General features: G+C 45.2%; 1 protein-coding gene across 1 annotated transcript in view; it reads left to right on the top strand.

The window, feature by feature from the left end:
- The first annotated feature begins 5,931 nt into the window (after window positions 1-5,931).
- The window catches only part of LOC134488908 (von Willebrand factor A domain-containing protein 7-like), a 47,972-nt gene continuing 30,707 nt past the window's right edge, over window positions 5,932-23,196 (top strand). The window contains exons 1-4 of the mRNA XM_063291261.1: window positions 5,932-6,271; window positions 14,891-15,013; window positions 16,542-16,721; window positions 23,081-23,156. Coding sequence (XP_063147331.1) covers window positions 6,028-6,271; window positions 14,891-15,013; window positions 16,542-16,721; window positions 23,081-23,156 — 623 coding nt within the window. The 5' untranslated portion in view covers window positions 5,932-6,027. The remainder of the gene's footprint in view (window positions 6,272-14,890; window positions 15,014-16,541; window positions 16,722-23,080; window positions 23,157-23,196) is intronic.

The following is a 23,196-nucleotide window of genomic DNA, read 5'->3' as shown; positions in this document are numbered from 1 at the left end:
GGTGAGCAGGTCATGGTGAGCTGCCTTCTCCTGTTACTCAAAGTGAGCAGTGTGAGATTGTTGGCTCGCTCTGCCTAATGGGAGGGGATAAACTTTTAGGAAGTCTGGAAAGTCCACCAGAATAGACTTTGTGAGATCACCTAAGAGGAATACAACACAACATTAAGGGCCATCTGAAACCACACTGCACTTTTTGTCTGCTGTAGCGCAAGCAGAGCGTTATCAAGAACAAAGGATTAAGAGACCACAAAGCCGAAAGCCTTTCTCTGGAACAGCTTGTGGCCAATGTAAATTCAACAGGTGCAGCTTCTCCCATTGGCCCTTCTCAGCGCTACAATTCAAAGCGCACCTGCTGAATTTCAGCCTTATATGCAACCACTAAGGAAGCAGGAAAATGGTTGTAGCCCAAAGAAGCCCAGGGCTGCTACTTTCTCTGATAGTCCCATGGATTAGAGTTTGGGAAGGGAGGTGCTGAAAAATAGCTTACATTTCTGATGTCTATTCCTTTGTTCGCTTTCGCTCCAGACATACGACGTGCATCGCAGAAATGTCCTGACACAAAATGAATCTTGTTTCTGGTTCCTGGGTGTCCCTTACACTGAGATCACAATCAGCCAAATGGTAGTAGTTCCCTTGCCCCATCTCTCATGTGGATGAGGCAATGATCCAAATAAAACAAACTTCACAGAGCAACTATGTCCGTTGAGAGCATTTATTTATTTATTTTATTCTATGTAGAAAATCTATACGGTCGCCCACCTTAAACAGACCACTCTGGGCAGCAAACCATCTGTACAAAAACGATCACCAATTAAAATAATCCAATAACCCCCCACCAAAAAAATCCAAAAATAGGCTGACCATACGTTCCGTTTTGAACGGGACAGTCCCTTTTTTTAACATTTCCAGACCATCCCATCATTTTAATATAAATGTCCATTTTGTCCCGTTTTCTTAAAAACCTCACTTAAAAATTTGAAAGTTCCCGCGAACCTGTCAGAATGCAGTCTGACTTTGAGTGGAAGGAGGGGGAGCTCAGCAGAAACGGCGGGAAAAAAGCCACAGAGCTCAACCCAGCAGGAAACCTAAAAAGAAAAAAACAGGATCAGCTGATAGGCGGTGATCAAAGGGTGAGCCGATTGGCTCCTGCCTTGAAGCGGTGGGAAGAAAAGAATGTAAAAACATGGCCAGAGGAGGAATGGCTTGTTGGGGACAACCGTTCACTAGACTCTCCAGCCCAGCCTTGCCTTGCCTCTCATAAATGAAGGAATCTGAAGATTCCCAACCCAAGAAAATTGGAGAAGTTTCTGCCTGCTGATCCAGCCCGTCACCCAGCCCTGCCCCATTTTGCCATCCCAACATCCTGTTTTTAACCCTGTCCCGTTTTGCCATCCCAATGTCCCATTTTTGTCTCAAGGAAATATGGTCAGCCTATACATAGCACAAGAAACTCAGTGACGCATATATATTGCGCTCCCCTAACATCCTGGCCCTAATGCCTGGATGGGGGAGGCTGTTCCACAGGGCAGGCCCTGCAACAGAGAAGGCATGTCTCCTGGTGGCCACAGGGTGACACTATTAGAGAGAAAGGACCTGGAGCATGCCCACCCATTGGATCTGATATCAGACAGACAGAACATCCTGCAAGTAAATGCCCTGTGCCATCTAGGGCTTTGATCAGCATTTTTAATTGCACCCAGAAGCACACTGGAAGCCAATGTAGCTCATGCAGCAGTAGTGTGGCACAAGTGAACCTTGGAGCACCCAAAACTGCGCACAGTGCCACCTTCTGCACCACCTGAAATCTTCTTCAAAGGCAGCCCCATGTAGACCGCACTGCAGTAATCCAGTCAGGAAGTGAGGTGCACAGAGCAGAAACAGGGTGCAACTGGTGCACAAGATGAATCTGTGCAAAGCCCCCCTTGGCTGCAGCTACCAGCTACTCTTTGAGCAGGAACCATGAGTTCAGGAGGACCCCCATATTGTGCAGCAACTCTGTCTGGGGGAGTGTTATTGTATCAAGAGTTGGAGATGAAAAATCACCAGATCCAGGGGTCCCAAAGACCCAGAGCTACTCCATCTTGCCAGGGTTGAGTTGTAACCTGCTTTCCCTATCCAGACCCTCAGAGACTCCAGGTAAGAACCTCAACAGCATCCCTTGTGGAGCCAGTGACATTCTTATGACAATCTAGATATCTACACCCCAAAAGGGCGAATCGTCAAAGGGCTGCGTTGTGCTCTTGTACCCTGGGAAACTTAGAAAGCAACAAGATCTCTGAGGTGCAATGCTTTCAAAGCAAATACACAGTGCACATTTTTAATGTCAGAGGCCTAGATCCTTCACAAATAATTTATTAATTCCTATAGCCTGGCATAAAGGAACTTACGGTTACGCAGAAATGCAGAATATTAGTCATCATATTGACAACTAACAAAGATGACATTTTCCCAGGTAAACAGTTTCCAACTTGAGGAAAAGGTGGCTGGTAACTGGAGCATCAAGGGTGGGCAAAATATGTCAAGATAGTGGCTGCAACCACAGGATTGTGTAGCAGGTGAAGGGATATAATACTGACAAATCATTAGCTAAATAAATGAACACAGAAAAATGTGCATACATTAATTGGCAAGAGAGAGAGAGAGAGATTCTGTCTATCCTTTCTTTGACGTGGGGAGAGTTGTTTTAAATTCCAGGGTATCTACATTCATTTAGATAAATACAGTATTTAATATACCCACAGACACCACAAGCTGCGAAGTCCGAACAGATATGCTGGAGTCAAGGCCTGGCTGGGTCTACAGGAGGCTTTCTCGAGAATTGGATTTGTTTGACTTGGGATCATCCAAGGGACAAAGGCTGGATCTGATTGTGGTCAACAGCCCAGAAAGGACCGTCTGCCAAAAAAGAGAAAGCAAATTCAATGTCACATATCCAGACAATGTACTCAACAACAAAAGATAGGTCAAGGGAACTCCAGTATGGAGAAAAAGCCATATCAGAAAAATGCAAGGATTGGCTGGCTGGCGGATTCTGGGAGTTGAAGTCCACACGTCTTCAAGTTGCCAAGGTTGAGAAACACTGATTTAGAGATTGCTGGGACATAGTTACAGATCAAGCATGCTGGATCTTTATTTATGGATAGTTGGGCCTAGAACAGGAGCCTCCTCACAGCCCAGGAACCTTTCAGGTCAGCTTATACAGCCCCCAACAACAGTTAGGAAAGATGGAAGAGAAAGAGCTTAATTCACACATAGAGTAAGAGAGTGACTATTGGAAGTGGGGGAAGAAGCAGTTCATCTCAGTCAGGCAATAAGGAGCCTCCCTCAGGCTGGAGAGAAGCCTGACCCCATGGCCAGGTGGGGCAGGCCAAGGGGCAGCTGCACTCCTAGCCCCACACTGAAGTGACACCACAGCCAGGGCCAGGGCCTGCACCCATTGCCACCACCCCTCTTTCCTACTGTTTTAGGGTGAGAAGCATGGCTTCTCCTAACCTTACATCAAGATACCATCAAAACCAGGGCTAGGGTATGTCAGCTCAGGGGTGGTACCAAGGAGTTGGAGCAGTGACATGCCAGTAGCTCTGATAGGAATGGAGGGAAGCATCTCCACCTGGATTTTCAGTGCCCTAATATTATAAGGAGAGCCAGTCTGGTGTAGTGGTGAAGGCATCAGGCTAGAAACCAGGACACCATGAGTTCTAGTCCTGCCTTAGGCACAAAGCCAGCTGGGTAAGCTTGGGCCAGTCACTTTCTCTCAGCCCTAGGAAGGAGGCAATGGCAAGCCACTTCTGAAAAACTTTGCCAAGAAAACTGCAGGGACTTGTCCAGGCAGTCTTTAAGAATCGGACACAACTGAAATGAGATGATAGATAGATAGATAGATAGATAGATAGATAGATAGATAGATAGATAGATAGATAGATAGATATAATAAGGGGGTTCCTGGGGTCCCTGCCACAAAGCCCACAGCTTTGTTGCTTCTGGCCATTCTCCAGGTAAGAACCATCCACACACATCCAACTCCAGGGTCAACTGTGGTCAAAGTGACAAAAACACAGTCACACCATCTTCCTGCAAGCTCCACTTTTGGGGGGCATGTGTGACATCACAAAGCATGTCAAAAGAAGTAGGGCTTGCATCATGACATCACAATGCTCTCACCTCCTTATTTTGCTCTCCTCTTGACTCCACCCCGCAGATGCCACTGCACACATTTTAAGAGCAAAGAAGCAGCTGCTCCAAATGTGGAGTCAGAAAGACCATTGCCACCCATTTTGAGTCTACCATCTGAAGTGGTTGCTTCTTTCTATTTAACCAGAAACCTGGTCCTGCTTTCTTCCTCACTTCAGGGCTGTTAATGCACCTAAAAACTCTTTCAGGACAGTTCCATGTAGTGTCTGTTACAATAGATCAATTAATTTGGCTGCAAGTCTGTGGTCATTGATCCAGGAATCAATCTCACTGAGCTCAGTAGGGCTTATTTTGAGTAGACCCATATCCAGTTAGGTGCATGAGGACATGGGCTGCTCCTACTCAGTTGATGTCTACACGCGGTGAGGATTTTCTTCAGTGTTGAGTTATATGTATGAACACTCATGTAATCCTAGAAGACCTGTTTAAAAACAAACATTGTAAGTTTATTGTCCTAGTTCAGGAGAAAGGGCCGAAGGCCACAGTTTCTGGAAAAGGGCCCAGTGTTTGGAGCAGCATTTTACTGTAAATGTTTGCTCAAAGCTTGAACCCAAAGACCTGGCTGGTGAGTCCCAAATCAATGTGGATTTCAGAGTTTTAAGATAAGCTTTAGTGCCTAGCAAAATAGGGTAAATAATCCCTAGCGAAAGCAGCTGCTTACTCCTATCTTACATCAGTATTTTATAGAGATCGAATGATCCTGCATACACTCAGAATATCAACTTCTCAGAGTATCCCAAGATTTACAGAAATCCTCCCCCCAAAAAAGAAAATAGAAAATTATTATAGATTAATTCTTCCTTTCCCCCAAACAGTCTAGGAAGTTCAAACATATTTAAATGTGCAATAATGATTAAAAAACTAATAAGATAGGCATGGCATGGCATGGCATGGCATGGCATGGCATGGCATGGCATGGCATGGCATGGCGGATAGAGAACGCTCTCTCAGGGCTGCAACTGGGGGGGCAAGTGCGGCTTGTGCCCCGGGCGCCGCGCTGGGGGGCACCAAAATGGGCACGGAATCCATGTTTGCCCCGGGTGACACAGACCCTACTTGTGGGCCTGCACTCTCTTCACCTTTTAGCTTTTCTCCTTTAACTTTGTATTTTTAGTTTTTATAATGGTTTTTTTTAATGACCTTTTATTTGTAAGCCCCCCAGAGTCACTTATATAGTGAGATGGATGGTGTATAAATTTGATTAAATAAATAGATGGGATGGGATGGGATGGGATGGGATGGGATGGGATGGGATGGGATAATCTAGAAGTCAGACAGACTGGCTGACAGGATCGCAGAACAGAAAGCTTCACTGATGCATTAAATGACAGTAGTTGTGGAACAGATTTGGGAGGGCTATCAATTATTTTGTCCTGCTAGAGGTCCCTCATGGATGACTATGTGCATCCAGAGTTGGGGTTAGGGTCTTCTAAGCAAACAGGAATCTTTGGCTGGCTGGGGAATTCTGGGAGTTAAGTCCACACATCTTAAAATGACCAAGGTTGAGAAACACTGATCTGAGCAAATAAGACTCACACACTCCCCCATCGCACCCCATGGAGTTTCAACAAATATCGGTCTCACAACTGGTCAGAAATGCTGTTTGTAGTGCACCTCCCTTGCAACTGGAGGGTATGATCCTGACCTTATTGGAGAGGCAGGTTCAATATGAAAAAAAGAAGCTAAACAGCTGGCAGCTTCCCCTTTCCCCCCTCCCTAGGCCACTTCAGCTATTTAACTCCCACAGCCAAGGCAGGCAGGCAGGCAGGGGCAGTGAGGCAGAGCTGGGGAAAACTCCGAGTTTCTGTCCCGTCTCTCCACATCCAGCCACAAACCATGTTGCTGCCCAGACAGCTCCCTTTGCTCCTCTATGTGGGTCTTGTGAGCGGGTTTTACCCCAACCACGAATCGGGGGGCATTGCTTCAAGTGATTTCACAGATGCCGACATCACAGAAAAGGGGGTGTTGCAGGCTGTCGCCTGGTTCATGGAGAAGAACCCTTTGCCTGGAAGACGTCTCATGAATCCAGGAGAACTCAAGGACAAGAACCCAGTGGAACTATTTAAGGCCCACTTTGAAGGTAAGAGGTGGAAAGGCAGGAGCCTCTTCATAGGATGTGTGTCCTAACTACCAGGAAACACACTGAGACAATGAACTGGGCTCTAATATTTATTACTAGTACTTAACAATAATCCTAACAAACTGAAGAAGCATGGGAAAAACCCAGACATATAACCCCCAAGGGTTAAGGCGGTCCCGATCTGTGTCTCTTTGAATGGCTGAACAGTTCCTCAGTGCTACGCATGCGCTTGACAGTCTGGGTGGGAGCCCCCTGCTCGCCATCCTTACTCATGACATCACCCTCCCCTCCAGATTGACATTCCATTTCAGCCCCCTCCCCTCCAGAGTCTTGATAAGATGTGGTGTCTGCTTGTAAAGTCCCATGGGAACTGGGCAAAGAAGGCAATTCTTCAAAGGACAACTCCTCCAAGGACGAAGCAGTGCTGCCCTCCCAATCCGATAACGCCTCCGGGCCAGGTGGCTGCTGCTGAAAAACATCTAGAGAGTTAGCAGGGTCAGCCCCCCTCCCCCCTGGGAAATGCAAGCCCGAGGTTGAGGGCTGTGGTTCACCCGGCTCCTCTGTAACTGGAGTCGAGGCTTCAGGCGGGGGCGGGGGGAAATACACACTCACAAACTCCTCAGCTTGGGCTTCTTCGGCCTGGTCAGGCGAAAGAGGAATCTCGGGTAAAATGCGAGGCTTGGGTTTGTGAGGGAAAAGCTGATGGAATCGATGAACCAGTGCTGGAGCATGTACATCTCTGGCATTCTCCCACGTGCGCTCCTCCTCAGGGTACCCTTTCCAATGTATGAAATATTGGATGCCCCTTCCCCTCCTCCTAGAGTCCAGAATTTCCTGCACTTCATACTCTTCCTCTCCCTCCACAATTACTGGAGGTGGGGGGGGTAGTTGTGATCGCAAGTTACTTGGGGGAGGGTCTTTGGCTAGCAAGGCTCTGTGAAACACTGGATGGACCTTCATGGATGGTGGGAGCTGTAAACGATAAGCTACTGGATTTATCTGCTGCACCACAGTGAAAGGGCCGACAAACTTAGAGTCCAACTTCTTGGAGGGCCTGGTAGAGATCAAAAACTTGGTAGAGAGCCACACTTTGTCTCCTACTGCAATCACTGGCCCCTCTTGTCTGTGAGCATCTGCAGCTCTCTTATAAGCACTCTTTGCCCTGTTCAGCTGCTCCTTTAACAACTCCTGTGCGGCTTGTTGCTCTTTAAGAAAATCAGCCGCGGCTGGAACAGTTCCCTGCTGGGAGGAGGTGGGCAACACCCGAGGGTTAACCCCGTAGAGCGCTTGGAACGGAGACATCTGGGTAGAGGACTGCACAGAGTTGTTATAAGTAAATTCTGCCATGGGCAGCAGGGCTGGCCAATTGTCTTGCCGATAAGTGGTGTAACACCTGAGATACTGCTGTAACCATTGGTTAATTTTCTCAGCTTGCCCATTACTGGCAGGATGATGCGCTGATGACAGGTGGATCTGGACCCCTAATGACTGGAAAAGGGCCCTCCAGAACCTGGAAGTGAACTGTGGGCCTCTGTCACTCACCAAGTGATTCACCATGCCTCTATACCTAAAAACGTGGTCTATGAACAACTGCGCTGTGGCTGGTGCAGATGGGAGGCCCTTGCAAGGAATAAAATGTGCCATCTTTGTGAAAAGGTCCACCACCACCAGTATGGAAGTCAGCCCCTGGACCGGGGGTAAATCAGTGATGAAATCCATGGAGATCGTATCCCAAGGCCTACTGGGGGTGGGTAGGGGTTGCAAGAGTCCTGTGGGCTTCCCTGGGAGAGGCTTGGCTCATCTGCAGGTGTGACAAGAAGCAACGTACCCCTTAATGTCTGCAACCATCTTAGGCCACCAGTAGTCTCTCAGAGCTCTATGGAGAGTTTTGAAAACGCCTCCATGGCCTGCCGTCTGGTGGTCATGACACAGTCTCAGTACTTCTTCCCTCAATGAAGGGGGAATATACAATCGCCCACTATGCCAGAGGATTCCTGCCTCCACATTGAATGGGGAGGCAGTGTCTTGCGGGGCCGTCTGGAGGTCATCCATCCTGGCCCTGGCATACGGGTCCTGTTGCTGCTGAGCTCTGGCTCTTGAAAATAGGTCCTCTGCTTGTCTGCCTGCTGCTAAATTCTCTGTTTGGCTCCCCCTCATCGGCTGATCAAAGTTGTGAGGTTGTAATATAGTAGCCTGTACTTCTTGGTGAGTGGGGGGTTGGCCTGAAAGGATCGAGACAGGGCGTCTGCCAAGCAGTTTTGCGCCCCGGGCACATACGAAATAACAAAATTGAAACGGGAGAAAAACTGGCTCCATCTGATCTGGCGTGGGGTGAGGGATCTGGTGTTCTGTAGAAGCTGTAAATTCTTGTGATCGTTGCAAACTTTCACAGGAAAGGTCGCCCCTTCTAGCCAGTGCCTCCACTCTTGGAATGCTGCTTTAATTGCCAGCAACTCTCTGTTAAAAACATCATAGTTTCTCTCTGCTGGTAAGAGCAGGCATGAAAAAAAGGCACAAGGAAGCAATGTATTCTCTGCCTTGTTTGTATATTGCAATAACACTGCCCCAATGACAACATCTGAAGCATCTGAATACATTATGAATGGCTTCGTGGGGTCAGGGTGCCTTAAGAGTGGTTGGGAAGCAAAAAGGTGCTTCAATTCCTGGAACGCTGCTTGCTCCCTCTCCCCCCATATGAATTTTGAGCCTTTCTTCAAGAGCTGTGTAAATGGTCTGGTACGTTCACTGTGATTTCTTATGAAACGGCGATAAAAATTACAGAATCCTAACCATTTTTGTATATCTTTAACATTTCGGGGAGGTGGCCAAGAGAGAATTGCCTGGACCTTAGCAGGATCCATGGATATGCCTTCTGTGGATACTATATAGCCCAGGAAATGTACTTCAGTTAAATCAAAGGCACACTTCTCTAGCTTGGCGAACAGCCTGTTCTCTCTTAGTCTTTGCAAAACATTACGTACATGGGTTACGTGAGTTGTGGCATCCTCAGAGAAAATTAATATGTCATCTAGATAAACGACCATGTACTTGTCTAGTAAATCAGCAAAAACGTGATTCATAAATCTGGAAAATATGGCTCCTGCATTAGACAAGCCAAAGGGCATAACAAGGTACTCAAATTTTCCAAACCTGGTGTCGAAGGCAGTCAGGTATTCGTGCCCCTCTTTCACCCGGATCAGATTGTACGCACTCCTGAGATCCAACCTGGTAAAAATGTGTGCCTTCTGTAAGCGATCTAGCAGATCCGAGATTAAGGGCAGAGGATAGGATTCTCTCTTTGTTTGTTTATTTAAAAAACTGAAGTCGTGGACCACTCTCATGGGTGTCTCCTGGGTTGCAGGTGCCAACGGGTCAGGCTTCTTTGGTACGAAGAAGGTAGGAGCAGACGCTGGGGACGTAGATGGTCGGATGAACCCCTTTTGGAGATTGGAGTCCAAGTAATCCTTTAAGGTGGCTAACTCCTTGGGGGACATGGGATATTGTTTCCTTGCTGGAATCTTGGCTCCTGGTATCAACTCAATGGTGCAATCACAGTCCCTATGGGGGGGTAGTGCTGTGGCCTCCTGCTCGCTGAAAACGTCTGCAAAATCTGCATACTTGGCTGGCAAGTGGACTCCCCCTGCTACTGTGACTGCGTTGGTTGCTGGAGAGTGTGGAGCGGCTTGAATCTTGTGGTGCTGGCATTCCTTAGCTGGGAAGGAGATTGCTCCTGTAGTCCAGTTCATCAACGGGTTGTGGATCCTCAGCCAAGGCGTGCCTAGGATTACTGGCACATTTAGCACTGCAGTAACATAAAGCTGGATCCACTCAGTGTAGTCTCCCACTGTCAGCTGCACCGGTTCTGTGAGCCTTCTAATCGGCCCTGCCTTGAGGGGCTGGCCGTCAATGGTCTCCACTTCTATGGGGCATGGTAATTCTCTGGTCGGGATGTTGCAGTCTTGTACGGTCTGCGCATCAATAAAATTAGTTGAAGCTCCAGAATCCACGAGGGCCTCTAGCTTGACCTGGTGCTCTGGGTTGACATGGACTTTTACTGGTAAGTAGTAAAAGGCTTGCCTGGAATCTTCGGAATGAGCCCTCCTTAATTGATTTACGGTCTCCACGCTCTGTGGAGGGAGACCAACGGAGTTTCCCTGATTGGAAACAGAGGCGGGGATGGGTCTTGTTTCAGCTGCCTGCCCTGGGGGTCTTACTGGAGCTGCTTGGCCTCTCACTGGGCAAGCTCTCACCATGTGCCCCTGGGCTCCGCAGTAGAAACACAGGGCTCTCTCTCCTTCTCTGCCTCTCAGTCTCGGAAATCAGTCTCCTGCTTGCCCCAATCTGCATTGGCTCCTCTCGTGCTGAGTGAGAGGCTGCTACAGAGGGAGCTGGAAATCCTGAAAATGCTCAGAGGGTCTTGCTTCTCCCCGGCTGCATCTGCCTAAGCTCCTCTAGCCTGGCATCTATGACCACCGATAGCTGATATAGGGCTTCTAACGTAGCTGGTGTTCCCTGGCACACCAATTCATTCTTAATTTCCTCATCCAGCCCCTGTTTGAATTGGTCTTTTAATGCACTCTCATTCCAGTCCAGATCTCCTGCTAACAACTTGAAATCAGCAATGTAGAGTCTTGTTACCTTGCTTGAGCCTCTTGTTACCTTGCTTGAGCCTCCGAATTTCCCGGCTGGCCATGGCTTCTCTGATAGGGTCGTCAAAGTGTGCTCTGAACCCTGCCAAAAAGTTCTGGTAGTCGTTGAGAATCGGGTCGTTGTTCTCCAACATGGGAATAGCCCATTTGGCAGCTGGTCCCTTCAGCAGGCCTAGGATGAAGGTGACTCTGGTTCTGTCTGTGGGAAACTCTGCGGGTCTGCTGTCGAAGAACATAGTACACTGTGTGAGAAAGATTCTCAGCTGTCCTGCTTCTCCTCCAAATTTCTCTGGTAGACTGCCCTGGGATCTCAACATTACTGGTGGAGCTGCTGCTGCTGCTGCTGCTGGTGCCGGTTGTGGGTTAATCGGAGCTGGTTGTTGTAACTGCTGTAGCATGGCAGCTTGTAATGTGTTGATCTGGAGATCTACTTGTTGCTGGTGTTGTTGTAGGGCTGCTGCCAATTGCTGGATGGCGAGCCGCATTTCTTGGTTTTCTGAAGACATTTCTAAATGTATCTGCTTAATTGCTTGTTCCTCCCTCTTTCGATGGGAGTATGAGTTTGTTAGGATTGATGTCCTAACTACCAGGAAACACACTGAGACAATGAACTGGTCTCTAATATTTATTACTAGTACTTAACAAGAATCCTAACAAACTGAAGAAGCATGGGAAAAACCCAGCCATATAAACCCCAAAGGTTAAGGCGGTCCCGATCTGTGTCTCTTTGAATGGCTGAACAGTTCCTCAGTGCTACGCATGCGCTTGACAGTCTGGGTGGGAGCCCCCTGCTCGCCATCCTTACTCATGACAATGTGGCCCACTTCCCCCCAGGCCCAAAGAGACCGTCCACCGTTCCCTATGCGGGCTGCGGGTCTCACCATCTTCTTCCCTGAGAAAACAGGAAGCTCAGTATGAAACTACAGGGTCCATTAACTCCATCTGTCATGGTGTGACTGGGTTCTTAGAACTGGAGGTGTAGTTAGGGTTACAAGGATGGTAACTGGCATGGAGAAACCAAGGCAGGGGAGGCTTTTATGGTTCTTCTGTACTATATGCAGCCAAAGTCTTCACAACAATAAGTATTTACAACAAAATCCTGGCTTCTGCCCAAGGTCAGGTTTCTTCTTAAGTCTCTCTCCTCTAACTCTCTCCCCTCTAACTCTCCTCCTAAATGCTTCAGTTCCTGCCCCTTCACTCCATCACCCTCTCCATTTCTGGGATTATCAAGAGAGAGTAAAAGGAAGGAATGTGCTGGATTTACAAATGAGTGTGGCCAGTGCAGCTCATCTCCTTTCCTTGGATCCACTTAGCTGATCCTTATCTGTGTCTACTCTGTTGGGGGAAGAACCTCCCTCAGGAGTCTCCTGCCCAGTCGTTCCCCAGAGACTAGGACTTCACCAAAGACTCAGACCATAGCCAGCCATCTCCCTCCTTCCCATCTTGGATCTTGGGTAAAGATACCATCTCTTCAGGACTTTGCTTCTCTTCCTCCAGGGAAGCCACCCATAGACTTCTCTTCTTCCTCTCCAACCAGGAACCAACAACTGCTCCACACACTCATATCAACTTTACTCTCCAACTTTTCTCTCCAGCTACTCCCTTCTATGACAGTCTTTGTAGTTCTCACTTTCTCTCCTCATTTCTCCCCTCACTTTCTCTCCTCTCCTTTCTCTCTCCAATTTTGGGTTGGACCAACAGCATGTTCCCCAACAACTGAGGAAGCCGGTGTCCACCCAGGGCTCTAGACCCCAACACCTACGTATATACCAGGCTGGACCAATGGGACTGCTGTCTCAACATCTCCCCACAACAGCCGTGGCTAGCGGCCAGGTCCTCTCATCAACTCACGTGACAGGACACCTGCCCTTCTTATCCCTTTTTCTCTCTCTCTAATTCACATCAGCATAACAGCAGCCCTACCAGGCCACTAAAAACCATATGCCACAGCATCCCTATCCTAGAAAACTTGCTAGTTGTAGCAAACTTACTCTAACTCAGTGCTTCTCAATCTTGGCAGCTTTAAGATGTGTGGATTTCAATTCCCAGAATTCTCCAGCCAGCATGCTGGCTGGGGAATTCTAGGAGTTGAAGTCCACATGTCTCAAAGCCGCCAAAGTTGAGCAGCACTGCTCTAACTAGTAGAAATGGCCACCCTCCCAAAGTTTTTTTTAAAAAAACCTCAGAATTGAAGACCACCACCCCCATCTAGAGAACAAGATCCTTATTGTTAGCCACTCAGAGTCACCAGGTTGGGATGGGCGGCCTTCTAAATTCTTTAATAGTAATTTTATTAACCATTACAATTAAAAAGATAAAAACTAATACGAACTTAGAAAAAGAAAAGAATGAAAAGAAAAAATAGAAAGTGCAGGAAAGGAAAACAAGTAGAAAGAAAAAGAAAAATATAGTAAAGAAAAAGAAAATATTAAATAATTAAGACATCAGCTGGTTTCTTTTGTATGTCCAGTGTAACATCTTTTTCCATGTTATTCTTGTAACCTGTCATTTTTAAATCCACTTTCAGATCAGTTGTTCCTCTTCTATAACATCTTTGAAACATAGTCTATCTATAGAGGTAGACACTCTTAAAATGAACTTCAGGGTCCATCATTCACAAATATCCTTCAATACATCCATTGTTAAAGTATTTTGCTCCATTCTGTGTTAGTAAGTCAAATTTAAGTGTTCTTCTCCTTTAATTGTAATCTTTAGTTCCTTCTGGTTCCCTCTAGTGTCCAACCTTCAAAGTCCCATTGTATCATTTTTTTTTAAGAATTCAAAACAACAGCATTTTCCCACGGGAAGGATTCTTATAATTAATTTCAAAATCTTATTTCATATCCATATGAACCCTTAGTCCATTTGTAACTTTCAAAAATCAATGTTCTAATCACCCGTTTGCTGTTTACTCCAACAAAAGGTTTTTTTAAGTCCTTAAACTTGTATTTAAAACGTCTTTCACTAAAGATCGAAGGAAACGCACCCAGTGTTATAAAACTTGTCATTCCAAAGGTTCCTAATAGCTGAAAAGCAGTTAACAAGCAATTTCTGAAAATGATTAAGAAATGTAGCATGCAAACCCTATGTCCATAAAGACGCCAACTGTGGTTTGGGCTAAGATGGCTATTCCCTTGTCTCCCAGAGCTCTAAACCCACCAGAGACCAATGTCTTGCAGTCTCCTTGCGAGAAGCAGCTGTCTGGAACACTTGTGGGTGATCCCAAGTCCTCTGCTTGTCCAGAGAGGAATTGCAAAGAGCTGGTCCACTTACTGGCCCTTCATTCTGCCAGAGTCATCAGCTTCACTCTCAGCACAGCCATTTTCAGTTGGCCATTTCTTCCCTGGAAGTCTGCCTTCTAAATTCTATAAATAAATACATTCTTTAAATAAAACGATCATCCCATTTCCCCAATTTGCCAAGCTGAATCATCTTCATTACATTCAGAGAATGTGACCAAATAGCCTTTACTATGGTTACTGACCAGACCAGTACAGGATTTATAGCTAAAACTATAAATCCCAAAGAGAAATACCAAAACCGTGTCTATAAAATGACAGTAAACAAAACACAAAGTGTACACTGATACGTAGTAGGAGAGTAAGAAGGCCCATAAAGGAAAACAAGAACTAAACATGCTTATGTCCAATTCAGTAAGTTATTATGCTACTTTACATTATGCTAGCAATCATTCACTGAAAGTTGATGGTGATTGCAGAGTGGGTTTCCCCAACCTGAGTCCATCCAGATGTGTTAAGACTACAGTTCCCAGAATTCTTAGCCATCTGGAGGTTCTCAGGTTAGGGAAGGCTAGCATGGGGCCTTAAGAACAGCCGCTGCTTATTCCTTTGGAAATTTACTTGTCATATTTTAGCACTTAAATCTTCTAAAAGAGATTGCGTTGGAGATATGCTTGAACAGATCTGATGATGCTAGAATCATCTCTTTTTTCCCTCTCTCTCTTACACAGCTGACGTCTCTCCCCGTCGATTCCAAGAAGCTCTGAAGACAATTATTGATGGGAATAATCAAATAGAAGCTGCTCACATAGAGGACAGCAGTTACTTCTTCCACTGTGAAGAGATTAACAAAAGTAAGATGTGCATCCATTCTGCATTCCTCAGATTTGGCAGTGACTCACCCCCCACCCAAAGGAACTAAAATGCTTTACAAATGTGTGTTGTAGGATAAAACGTATTTAGAAATGCATCCATGGAGGAGAGAAAATATTTTAGGGGGGGAAAAGTATTCTATAGACAAATACAGAACAAGATATTACTTAGTTTTTTTGGTTTCAACAGGCCGTACAAGCCACATCAATTATCCACATGTTTCTTCTTTTCAACCAAAGTTAACTCTGGTGTGTTATGTGCCAAGACTTTATCCGTTTGTATTAGGAAATCTCACAGTATTTTAACCTGGTCATTTTCAACTTTTTCAACTATATTATCATCATCATCTTCCTGGCTGATGATTCCGAGACCCATAGAAGGCATTCGAACAACAATTCTTCCTAGAGTTGGTTAGAAAGGGCTGCTCTATGTCCTTTAACCAAAGGGGTTGATGTGTCTATCAAATCTCAAAACCAATGAAAAAATACTGATTATTTTTCAAGCTGACATTTGACTGTACCTGTGGGATACTAGCCTGGGCAAGGGCCCAACGGTGCTGATCCCCCATGGGTTTGTTGTTTATTCGTTTAGTCGCTTCCGACTCTTCGTGACTTCGTGGACCAGCCCACGCCAGAGCTCCCTGTCAGTCGCCAACACCCCCAGGGACGAGTCCGTCCCCTCTAGAATATCATCCATCCACCTTGCCCTTGGTCGGCCCCTCTTCCTTTTGCCTTCCACTCCCCCTAGCATCAGCATCTTCTCCAGGGTGTCCTGTCTTCTCATGATGTGGCCAAAGTATTTCAGTTTTGCCTTTAATATCATTCCCTCAAGTGAGCAGTCTGGCTTGATTCCCTGGAGGATGGACTGGTTGGATCTTCTGGCAGTCCAAGGCACTCTCAGGATTTTCCTCCAACACCACAGTTCAAAAGCATCGATCTTCCTTCTCTCAGCCTTCCTTATGGTCCAGCTCTCGCAGCCATATGTTACTACGGGGAACACCATTGCTTTAACTATGCGGGCCTTTGTTGTCAGTGTGATGTCTCTGCTCTTAACTATTTTATCGAGATTTGTCATTGCTCTTCTCCCAAGGATTAAGCGTCTTCTGATTTCCTGACTGCAGTCAGCATCTGCAGTAATCTTCGCACCTAGAAATACAAAGTCTTTCACTGCTTCTACGTTTTCTCCCTCTACTTGCCAGTTATCAATCAAGCTGATTGCCATAATCTTGGTTTTTTTGAGGTTTAACTGAAAGCCAGCTTTTGCACTTTCTTCTTTCACCTTCGTCATAAGGCTCCTCAGTTCCTCTTCACTTTCAGCCATCAAAGTGGTATCAACTGCATATCTGAGATTGTTAATGTTTCTTCCAGCGATTTTAACTCCAGCCTTGGATTCCTCAAGCCCAGCATGTCGCATGATGTGTTCTGCGTACAAGCCCTGCCGTACTCCTTTCCCATCCCCCATGGGAGCCTTGCTTATTTTAAAAGATTCTACGTTCTTCTGATTTTTTAGGTATCCGTCAATTTCGAATTCTGAGGGATACAATGTTTGCTAATCTGAAAGAACCAGTGAGTTCAGCAGCTCTGGACTTAGCTCGGCTTAGTGCTGGGAAAGCCCTCCATATCCTCCAGAAATTCTACAGCAACACCAACTGGATTGAAATGCGGAACACGGATCCATATGAATATCTGTGTAAGTTGTCATGAATATAGAAAACAAAGAAATGTCATTGCCTTATTCCAATGGCAACTTTAAGATGTGTGGACTTCAACTCCCAGAATTCCCCAGCCAGCCTGCTGGCTAGGGAATTCTGGGAGCTGAAGTCCACACATACTGACTAGGGAATTCTGGGAACTGAAGTCTACACATCTTAAAGTTGTCAAGATTGAGAAACACTGTCTTATTCTGTACTATCCGTAAGCTAGCTCTGTATTTATTTAGTCTTCATCCTTTCTACTCTGTCAAGTACTCAAGGAAGCTATCTAAGTTTAAAGTACAAGAAGAGAATATAAAAAGATTATAATAAATGTATAAACAATATAATAAGTATAAATATAAATATAATAAAGATTATAGTAAGATAAAAAGATTAAAAAACACATTAAAATTAACACTAATATTGGTACTGAAAGTATGTGACGGGTTCAGTGATTGATGTAATAGAAAGATCTTTATGGATTTTCCAAGCACTGGGAAAGTAAGAATGAAATGTCACTCTGAGGGAAGGACCTTTTACAACAGTGGAACAAGGCAGGAGAAGGCCCTTTCCTGGGTGCTGCAAAGATGGGTCTGTAACAAGAGAGGCATCTTCAAAAGGGGATTTTTTATTACCAAATAAATTCATAATAGAATAGGTGGGTCCTTGTAGAATCTCAGCCTAAGCCAGGGTTTCTCAGCAAGGGTTCCATGAGAGGTCACTAGGGGTTCCCTGGGATATCACAATTTATTTTAAAAATTATTTCAAATTCAGGCAACTTCACCTTAAAGTGGTAGGTTTCATTCTTCATTTTCAGTTTAAGAACATTCACTGTTAATGCATCTATACAGGCCCACCCATGAAACGAATATAATAATTTTGTAACTTCCGGCCTATATTTGAGCCTGAATGTGCAGGGGTTCCCCAAGGCCTGAAAAATACTTCAAGGGTTCCTCCAGGGTCAGAAGGTTGAGAAAGGCTGGTCTAAGCTATTTAGACATTTTAAAGGTCAGTAGGAAGACAGCAGAACAAGCTTAGAAAGAAAAAACTCAAAAAGAACTATTATATTAGGCCTCTTTTTATCCTACTATGGATTTCAGATGAGGAGTGTCTGCATACAGGGGAGGGATAAAAAAATCAAGATGGTGGCCACAACAGCATGATGAAAGTCTGATTCTTTTTTTACATGCAGCATTTTGTTGTTTATTCGTTTAGTCGCTTCCGACTCTTCGTGACTTCATGGACCAGCCCACGCCAGAACTTCCTGTCGGTCGTCAACACCCCCAGCTCCCCCAGGGACAAGTCCGTCACCTCTAGAATATCATCCATCCATCTTGCCCTTGGTCGGCCCCTCTTCCTTTTGCCTTCCACTCTCCCTAGCATCAGCATCTTCTCCAGGGTGTCCTGTCTTCTCATGATGTGGCCAAAGTATTTCAGTTTTGCCTTTAATATCATTCCCTCAAGTGAGCAGTCTGGCTTTATTTCCTGGAGGATGGACTGGTTGGATCTTCTTGCAGTCCAAGGCACTCTCAGAATTTTCCTCCAACACCACAGTTCAAAAGCATCGATCTTCCTTCGCTCAGCCTTCCTTATGGTCCAGCTCTCGCAGCCATATGTTACTACAGGGAACACCATTGCTTTAACTATGCGGGCCTTTGTTGTCAGTGTGATGTCCCTGCTCTTAACTATTTTATCGAGATTTGTCATTGCTCTTCTTCCAAGGATTAAGCGTCTTCTGATTTCCTGACTGCAGTCAGCATCTGCAGTAATCTTTGCACCTAGGAATACAAAGTCTTTCACTGCTTCTACATTTTCTCCCTCTATTTGCCAGTTATCAATCAAGCTGGTTGCCATAATCTTGGTTTTTTTGAGGTTTAGCTGCAAACCAGCTTTTGCACTTTCTTCTTTCACCTTCATCATAAGGCTCCTCAGTTCCTCTTCACTTTCAGCCATCAAAGTGGTATCATCTGCATATCTGAGATTGTTAATGTTTCTTCCAGAGATTTTAACTCCAGCCTTGGATTCCTCAAGGCCAGCTTGTCGCATGATGTGTTCTGTATACAAGTTGAATAGGTAGGGTGAGAGTATACAGCCCTGCCGTACTCCTTTCCCAATCTTAAACCAGTCTGTTGTTCCATGGTCTGTTCTTACTGTTGCTACTTGGTCGTTATACAGATTCTTCAGGAGGCATACAAGATGACTTGGTATCCCCATACCACTAAGAACTTGCCACAATTTGTTATGGTCCACACAGTCAAAGGCTTTAGAATAGTCAATAAAACAGAAATAGATGTTTTTCTGAAACTCCCTGGCTTTTTCCATTATCCAGCGGATATTGGCAATTTGGTCTCTAGTTCCTCTGCCTTTTCTAAACCCAGCTTGTACATCTGGCAATTCTCGCTCCATGAACTGCTGAAGTCTACCTTGCAGGATCTTGAGCATTACCTTACTGGCATGTGAAATGAGTGCCACTGTTCGATAGTTTGAACATTCTTTAGTGTTTCCCTTTTTTGGTATGGGGATATAAGTTGATTTTTTCCAGTCTGATGGCCATTCTTGTGTTTTCCAAATTTGCTGGCATATAGCATGCATTACCTTGACAGCATCATCTTGCAAGATTTTGAACAGTTCAGCTGGGATGCCATCGTCTCCTGTTGCCTTGTTATTAGCAATGCTTCTTAAGGCCCACTCAACCTCACTCTTCAGGATGTCTGGCTCTAGCTCACCGACCACACCGTCAAAGCTATCCCCGATATTGTTATCCTTCCTATACAGGTTTTCTGTATATTCTTGCCACCTTTTCTTGATCTCTTCTTCTTCTGTTAGGTCCTTGCCATCTTTGTTTTTGATCATACCCATTTTGGCCTGGAATTTACCTCCAATGTTTCTAATTTTCTGGAAGAGGTCTCTTGTCCTTCCTATTCTATTGTCTTCTTCCACTTCCGCGCATTGCTTGTTTAAAAATAATTCCTTATCTCTTCTGGCTAACCTCTGGAATTTTGCATTTAATTGGGCATATCTCCCCCTATCACTGTTGCCTTTTGCTTTCCTTCTTTCTTGGGCTACTTCTAGTGTCTCAGCAGACAGCCATTTTGCCTTCTTGGTTTTCTCTTTCTTTGGGATGTATTTTGTTGCTGCCTCCTGAACAATGCTGCCAACTTCTGTCCAGAGTTCTTCCGGGACCCTATCTACTAAGTCCAGTCCTTTAAATCTATTCTTCACCTCCACTGCATATTCCTTAGGAATATTAGTGAGCTCATATCTAGCTGATCTGTGGGTCTTCCCTAATCTCTTGAGTCTGATCCTAAATTGTGCAAGAAGAAGTTCGTGATCTGAACTACAGTCAGCTCCAGGCCTTGTTTTTACCGACTGTACAGATGTCCGCCACCTTTGGCTGCAAAGGATGTAATCAATCTGATTTCGGTGTTGTCCATCTGGTGAAGTCCATGTATAAAGCCGTCTCTTAGGTTGCTGGAAGAGAGTGTTTGTTATGCAGAGTGAATTGTCTTGGCAAAATTCTATCAGCCTGTGTCCTGCTTCGTTTTGTTCTCCCAGGCCATACTTACCTGTAATTCGAGGTGTCATTTGACTGCCCACCTTAGCATTCCAGTCTCCTGTGATGAAAATAACATCTCTTTTAGGCGTGTTGTCCAGTAGGTGCTGCAGATCCTCATAGAACTGCTCTACTTCAGCTTCTTCAGCATTTGTGGTTGGGGCATATATTTGGATCACTGTGATGTTAGATGGCTTGCCCTGAATTCGAATTGAGATCATTCTGTCGTTTTTTGGGTTGTATCCAAGCACTGCTTTAGCCACTTTACTATTAATTATGAAGGCTACTCCATTTCTTCGGTGGTCCTCTTGTCCGCAGTAGTAGATCTGGTGGTCATTTGATGTGAAGTGGCCCATTCCAGTCCATTTCAGTTCACTGACGCCCAGAATGTCTATCTTTAATCTTGACATCTCACCAATAACCACATCCAATTTGCCCTGGCTCATAGATCTTACATTCCAGGTTCCGATGGTGTGTTGATCCTTAGAACATCGGATTTGCCGTTCACCACCAGCACCGTCGGCCGCTAGCCGTCCTTTCGGCTTTGAGCTAGCTGCGTCATCACGTCTGGGGCTAGTTGAGCTCATCCTCTGTTCCTCCCCAGTAGCATTTTGACCATCTTCCGACCTGGGGGTCTCATCTTCCAATGGTATACCGACATATCTCTGGTTGTACTGATCCATTTAGTTTTCACGGCAAGAATACTGAGGTGGGTTGCCATTACCTTCCCCAGGGATCACATTTAGTCTGACCTCTCTGTCATGACCTTCCCGTCTTGGGTGGCCCTTCACGGTTTAGCTCATGGCATCATTGAGGTGCTCAAGCTCCAGCACCACGACAAGGTAACGATCCTTTGCTGAAGACATGCAGCATAGCACACATTAAAAGGATCAGGGCTTCAATTGTATGGTTGCAATATTGACTTTTTTGACCTCCCTCCCTGCTGGATGTCTCTTTTTCAAATAGCTCCTTTATGAAACAACACTCTGTAATAAAAAGTTCAGACCAAAAGTCTCTAAGCACTAACCACGTCCAACCCTTCTTGCATGGATGTCCACACAGGTGGGGTCAAAACCGTCCCAACCATGTGATCGAAGCCTGTCAACCCTTCGAGGTAGACCAGACTAGGAAACCAAAATCATGAGTACTAAAACTACTTTCATTATAAAAAAAATCTTGCAACTCTGAAAGTGCCTCCCCTCTCACCTTTATCTACACAAGAACCAAGGAGGGTCAAGTCTGAGACGCTTTCTCAAATTACATTCCTGCTTTGGACTCAGATTTCTTTTATCTGACCGTCTTGGTTGCGGCTCTTCCTTCTGTTCCTCAAGGTTATTCTCACGGCCCATTACAAAGCCCCACCCCTGTTTTTACATGTGTCATGATACATATATAAAAAAAAGTGGAACATTGCATGGAGTTGGCCACCATCTTGATGTTTTTGACCTCACCCCTGTGGACACCCTGTCTTCTATGCTTTGGGGGATAAGCCAAAAACAGCATTTCGAATGCAAAGTAGAAGTTAATGTATTTGGCATGGAAGAGAGAGGACATGATCGTAACAGCCTGCTACAGAGAATAGTCTAGCAGCGACATTCTGTTAGAAGCCATGATGACATCATGTGCATGATGACATCATCATGCAAATGTGAATTATGTAATACAGAGCACACCTGCATTCCGTATTTATAGTTTCCTATATTAATTACAGTTAATCTGAAGGTTGCAAAAATACTACTTACCCTTTAAAGCAACATTTAAAGCAATTAGTGTTTTAGAAAATCACCGATAAATGATCTACACATAAGAAATATTTTAAGCATGCTAAATACATTAAATTTAAGGGGGAAAAAAAACCAGAGTTTCCAACATAGTTTAAACCAGGCTACTGAAATCTGGCTCCCTCAAGTAAGGTTTAGACTAACTCCCTGGGAATCCTATAAGTAGGTACATCCTTATGAGGTGTCAAAAATGTCAAGATGGCAACCATGAGCCTGCTGCCTGAAAGTTGGAGCCCTGCTTTGTTAAAAACAATACAATAACATCTCTATAAACCAAACAGAAAATGAAATTAAAATAATCATACTTAAAAACCAAGGCACAGTATAACAAACCTAACCACATAAACCCCACCTATGTTGGGCTCATCTATCCTCCGGGCCCAACGTCTGGGGAAAGAGGCCAAGTAGAAGACTAAGAGGTCAATGTCTAGGATGAGGCTATTCCATCACAACAGAAAAGGCAGGGCTGCTTGGTGCCACAAGATGGCATTGTTTAACAGAGGTGCGGAGAGTGAGAAAGATGGCCTTGACGGAGATATGCAAGCTGTTACCAAAGAGATGAGGGAAGAAATATATCTTAAGTCCACAACAGGCAAATAATTATTTGGCAGATGCTGAGACAGACACCTCCCTAATTTACAGGAGTATAAGAAGGGGTAGTAGGTACAGCACAATCAGACTTGCAAGATTCTGGCTATTATTACAGCCAGATGCAATAAAAGTACTGTAGTTTTAGCCTTCCTGTGGAGTTGATTTCCTGGTCTGGTCTACCTGGTAGGGCTGACCAGAGGGGACCTGGAATATCTCCACATGTAGAGGGTGCCCAGTTGGAGAAAAGTGAGACAGGCTTCCAAGTTAGAAGAATCCAAATCATTAGAACCGTTGTTCTGTTTGAAAAATGTAAGCTCTCAACGAGGCTTCCAGAATTATCACAAAAGTACACAGTTTGTAGAATTTTGCATTTAATTCCTTGCAGTCTAAAACTGGATTCCTCCCTTTCCCCCATTTGTGTGCTCCCCAGTGAATGAAGATGCTGACATGGAGCCTGTCACCCCTTCTTCCAAGCCAACTTGTAGAGACTGTACTAAAGAACCAAGGTAAGATTCTTTCCCTTCCCTGGAATGACACAAGCCCAAC

This window comes from Candoia aspera, chromosome 2 (genome assembly GCF_035149785.1).
Source record: "Candoia aspera isolate rCanAsp1 chromosome 2, rCanAsp1.hap2, whole genome shotgun sequence".
Lineage (NCBI taxonomy): Eukaryota > Metazoa > Chordata > Lepidosauria > Squamata > Boidae > Candoia > Candoia aspera.
This window is presented reverse-complemented; position numbering and strand designations above follow the sequence as displayed.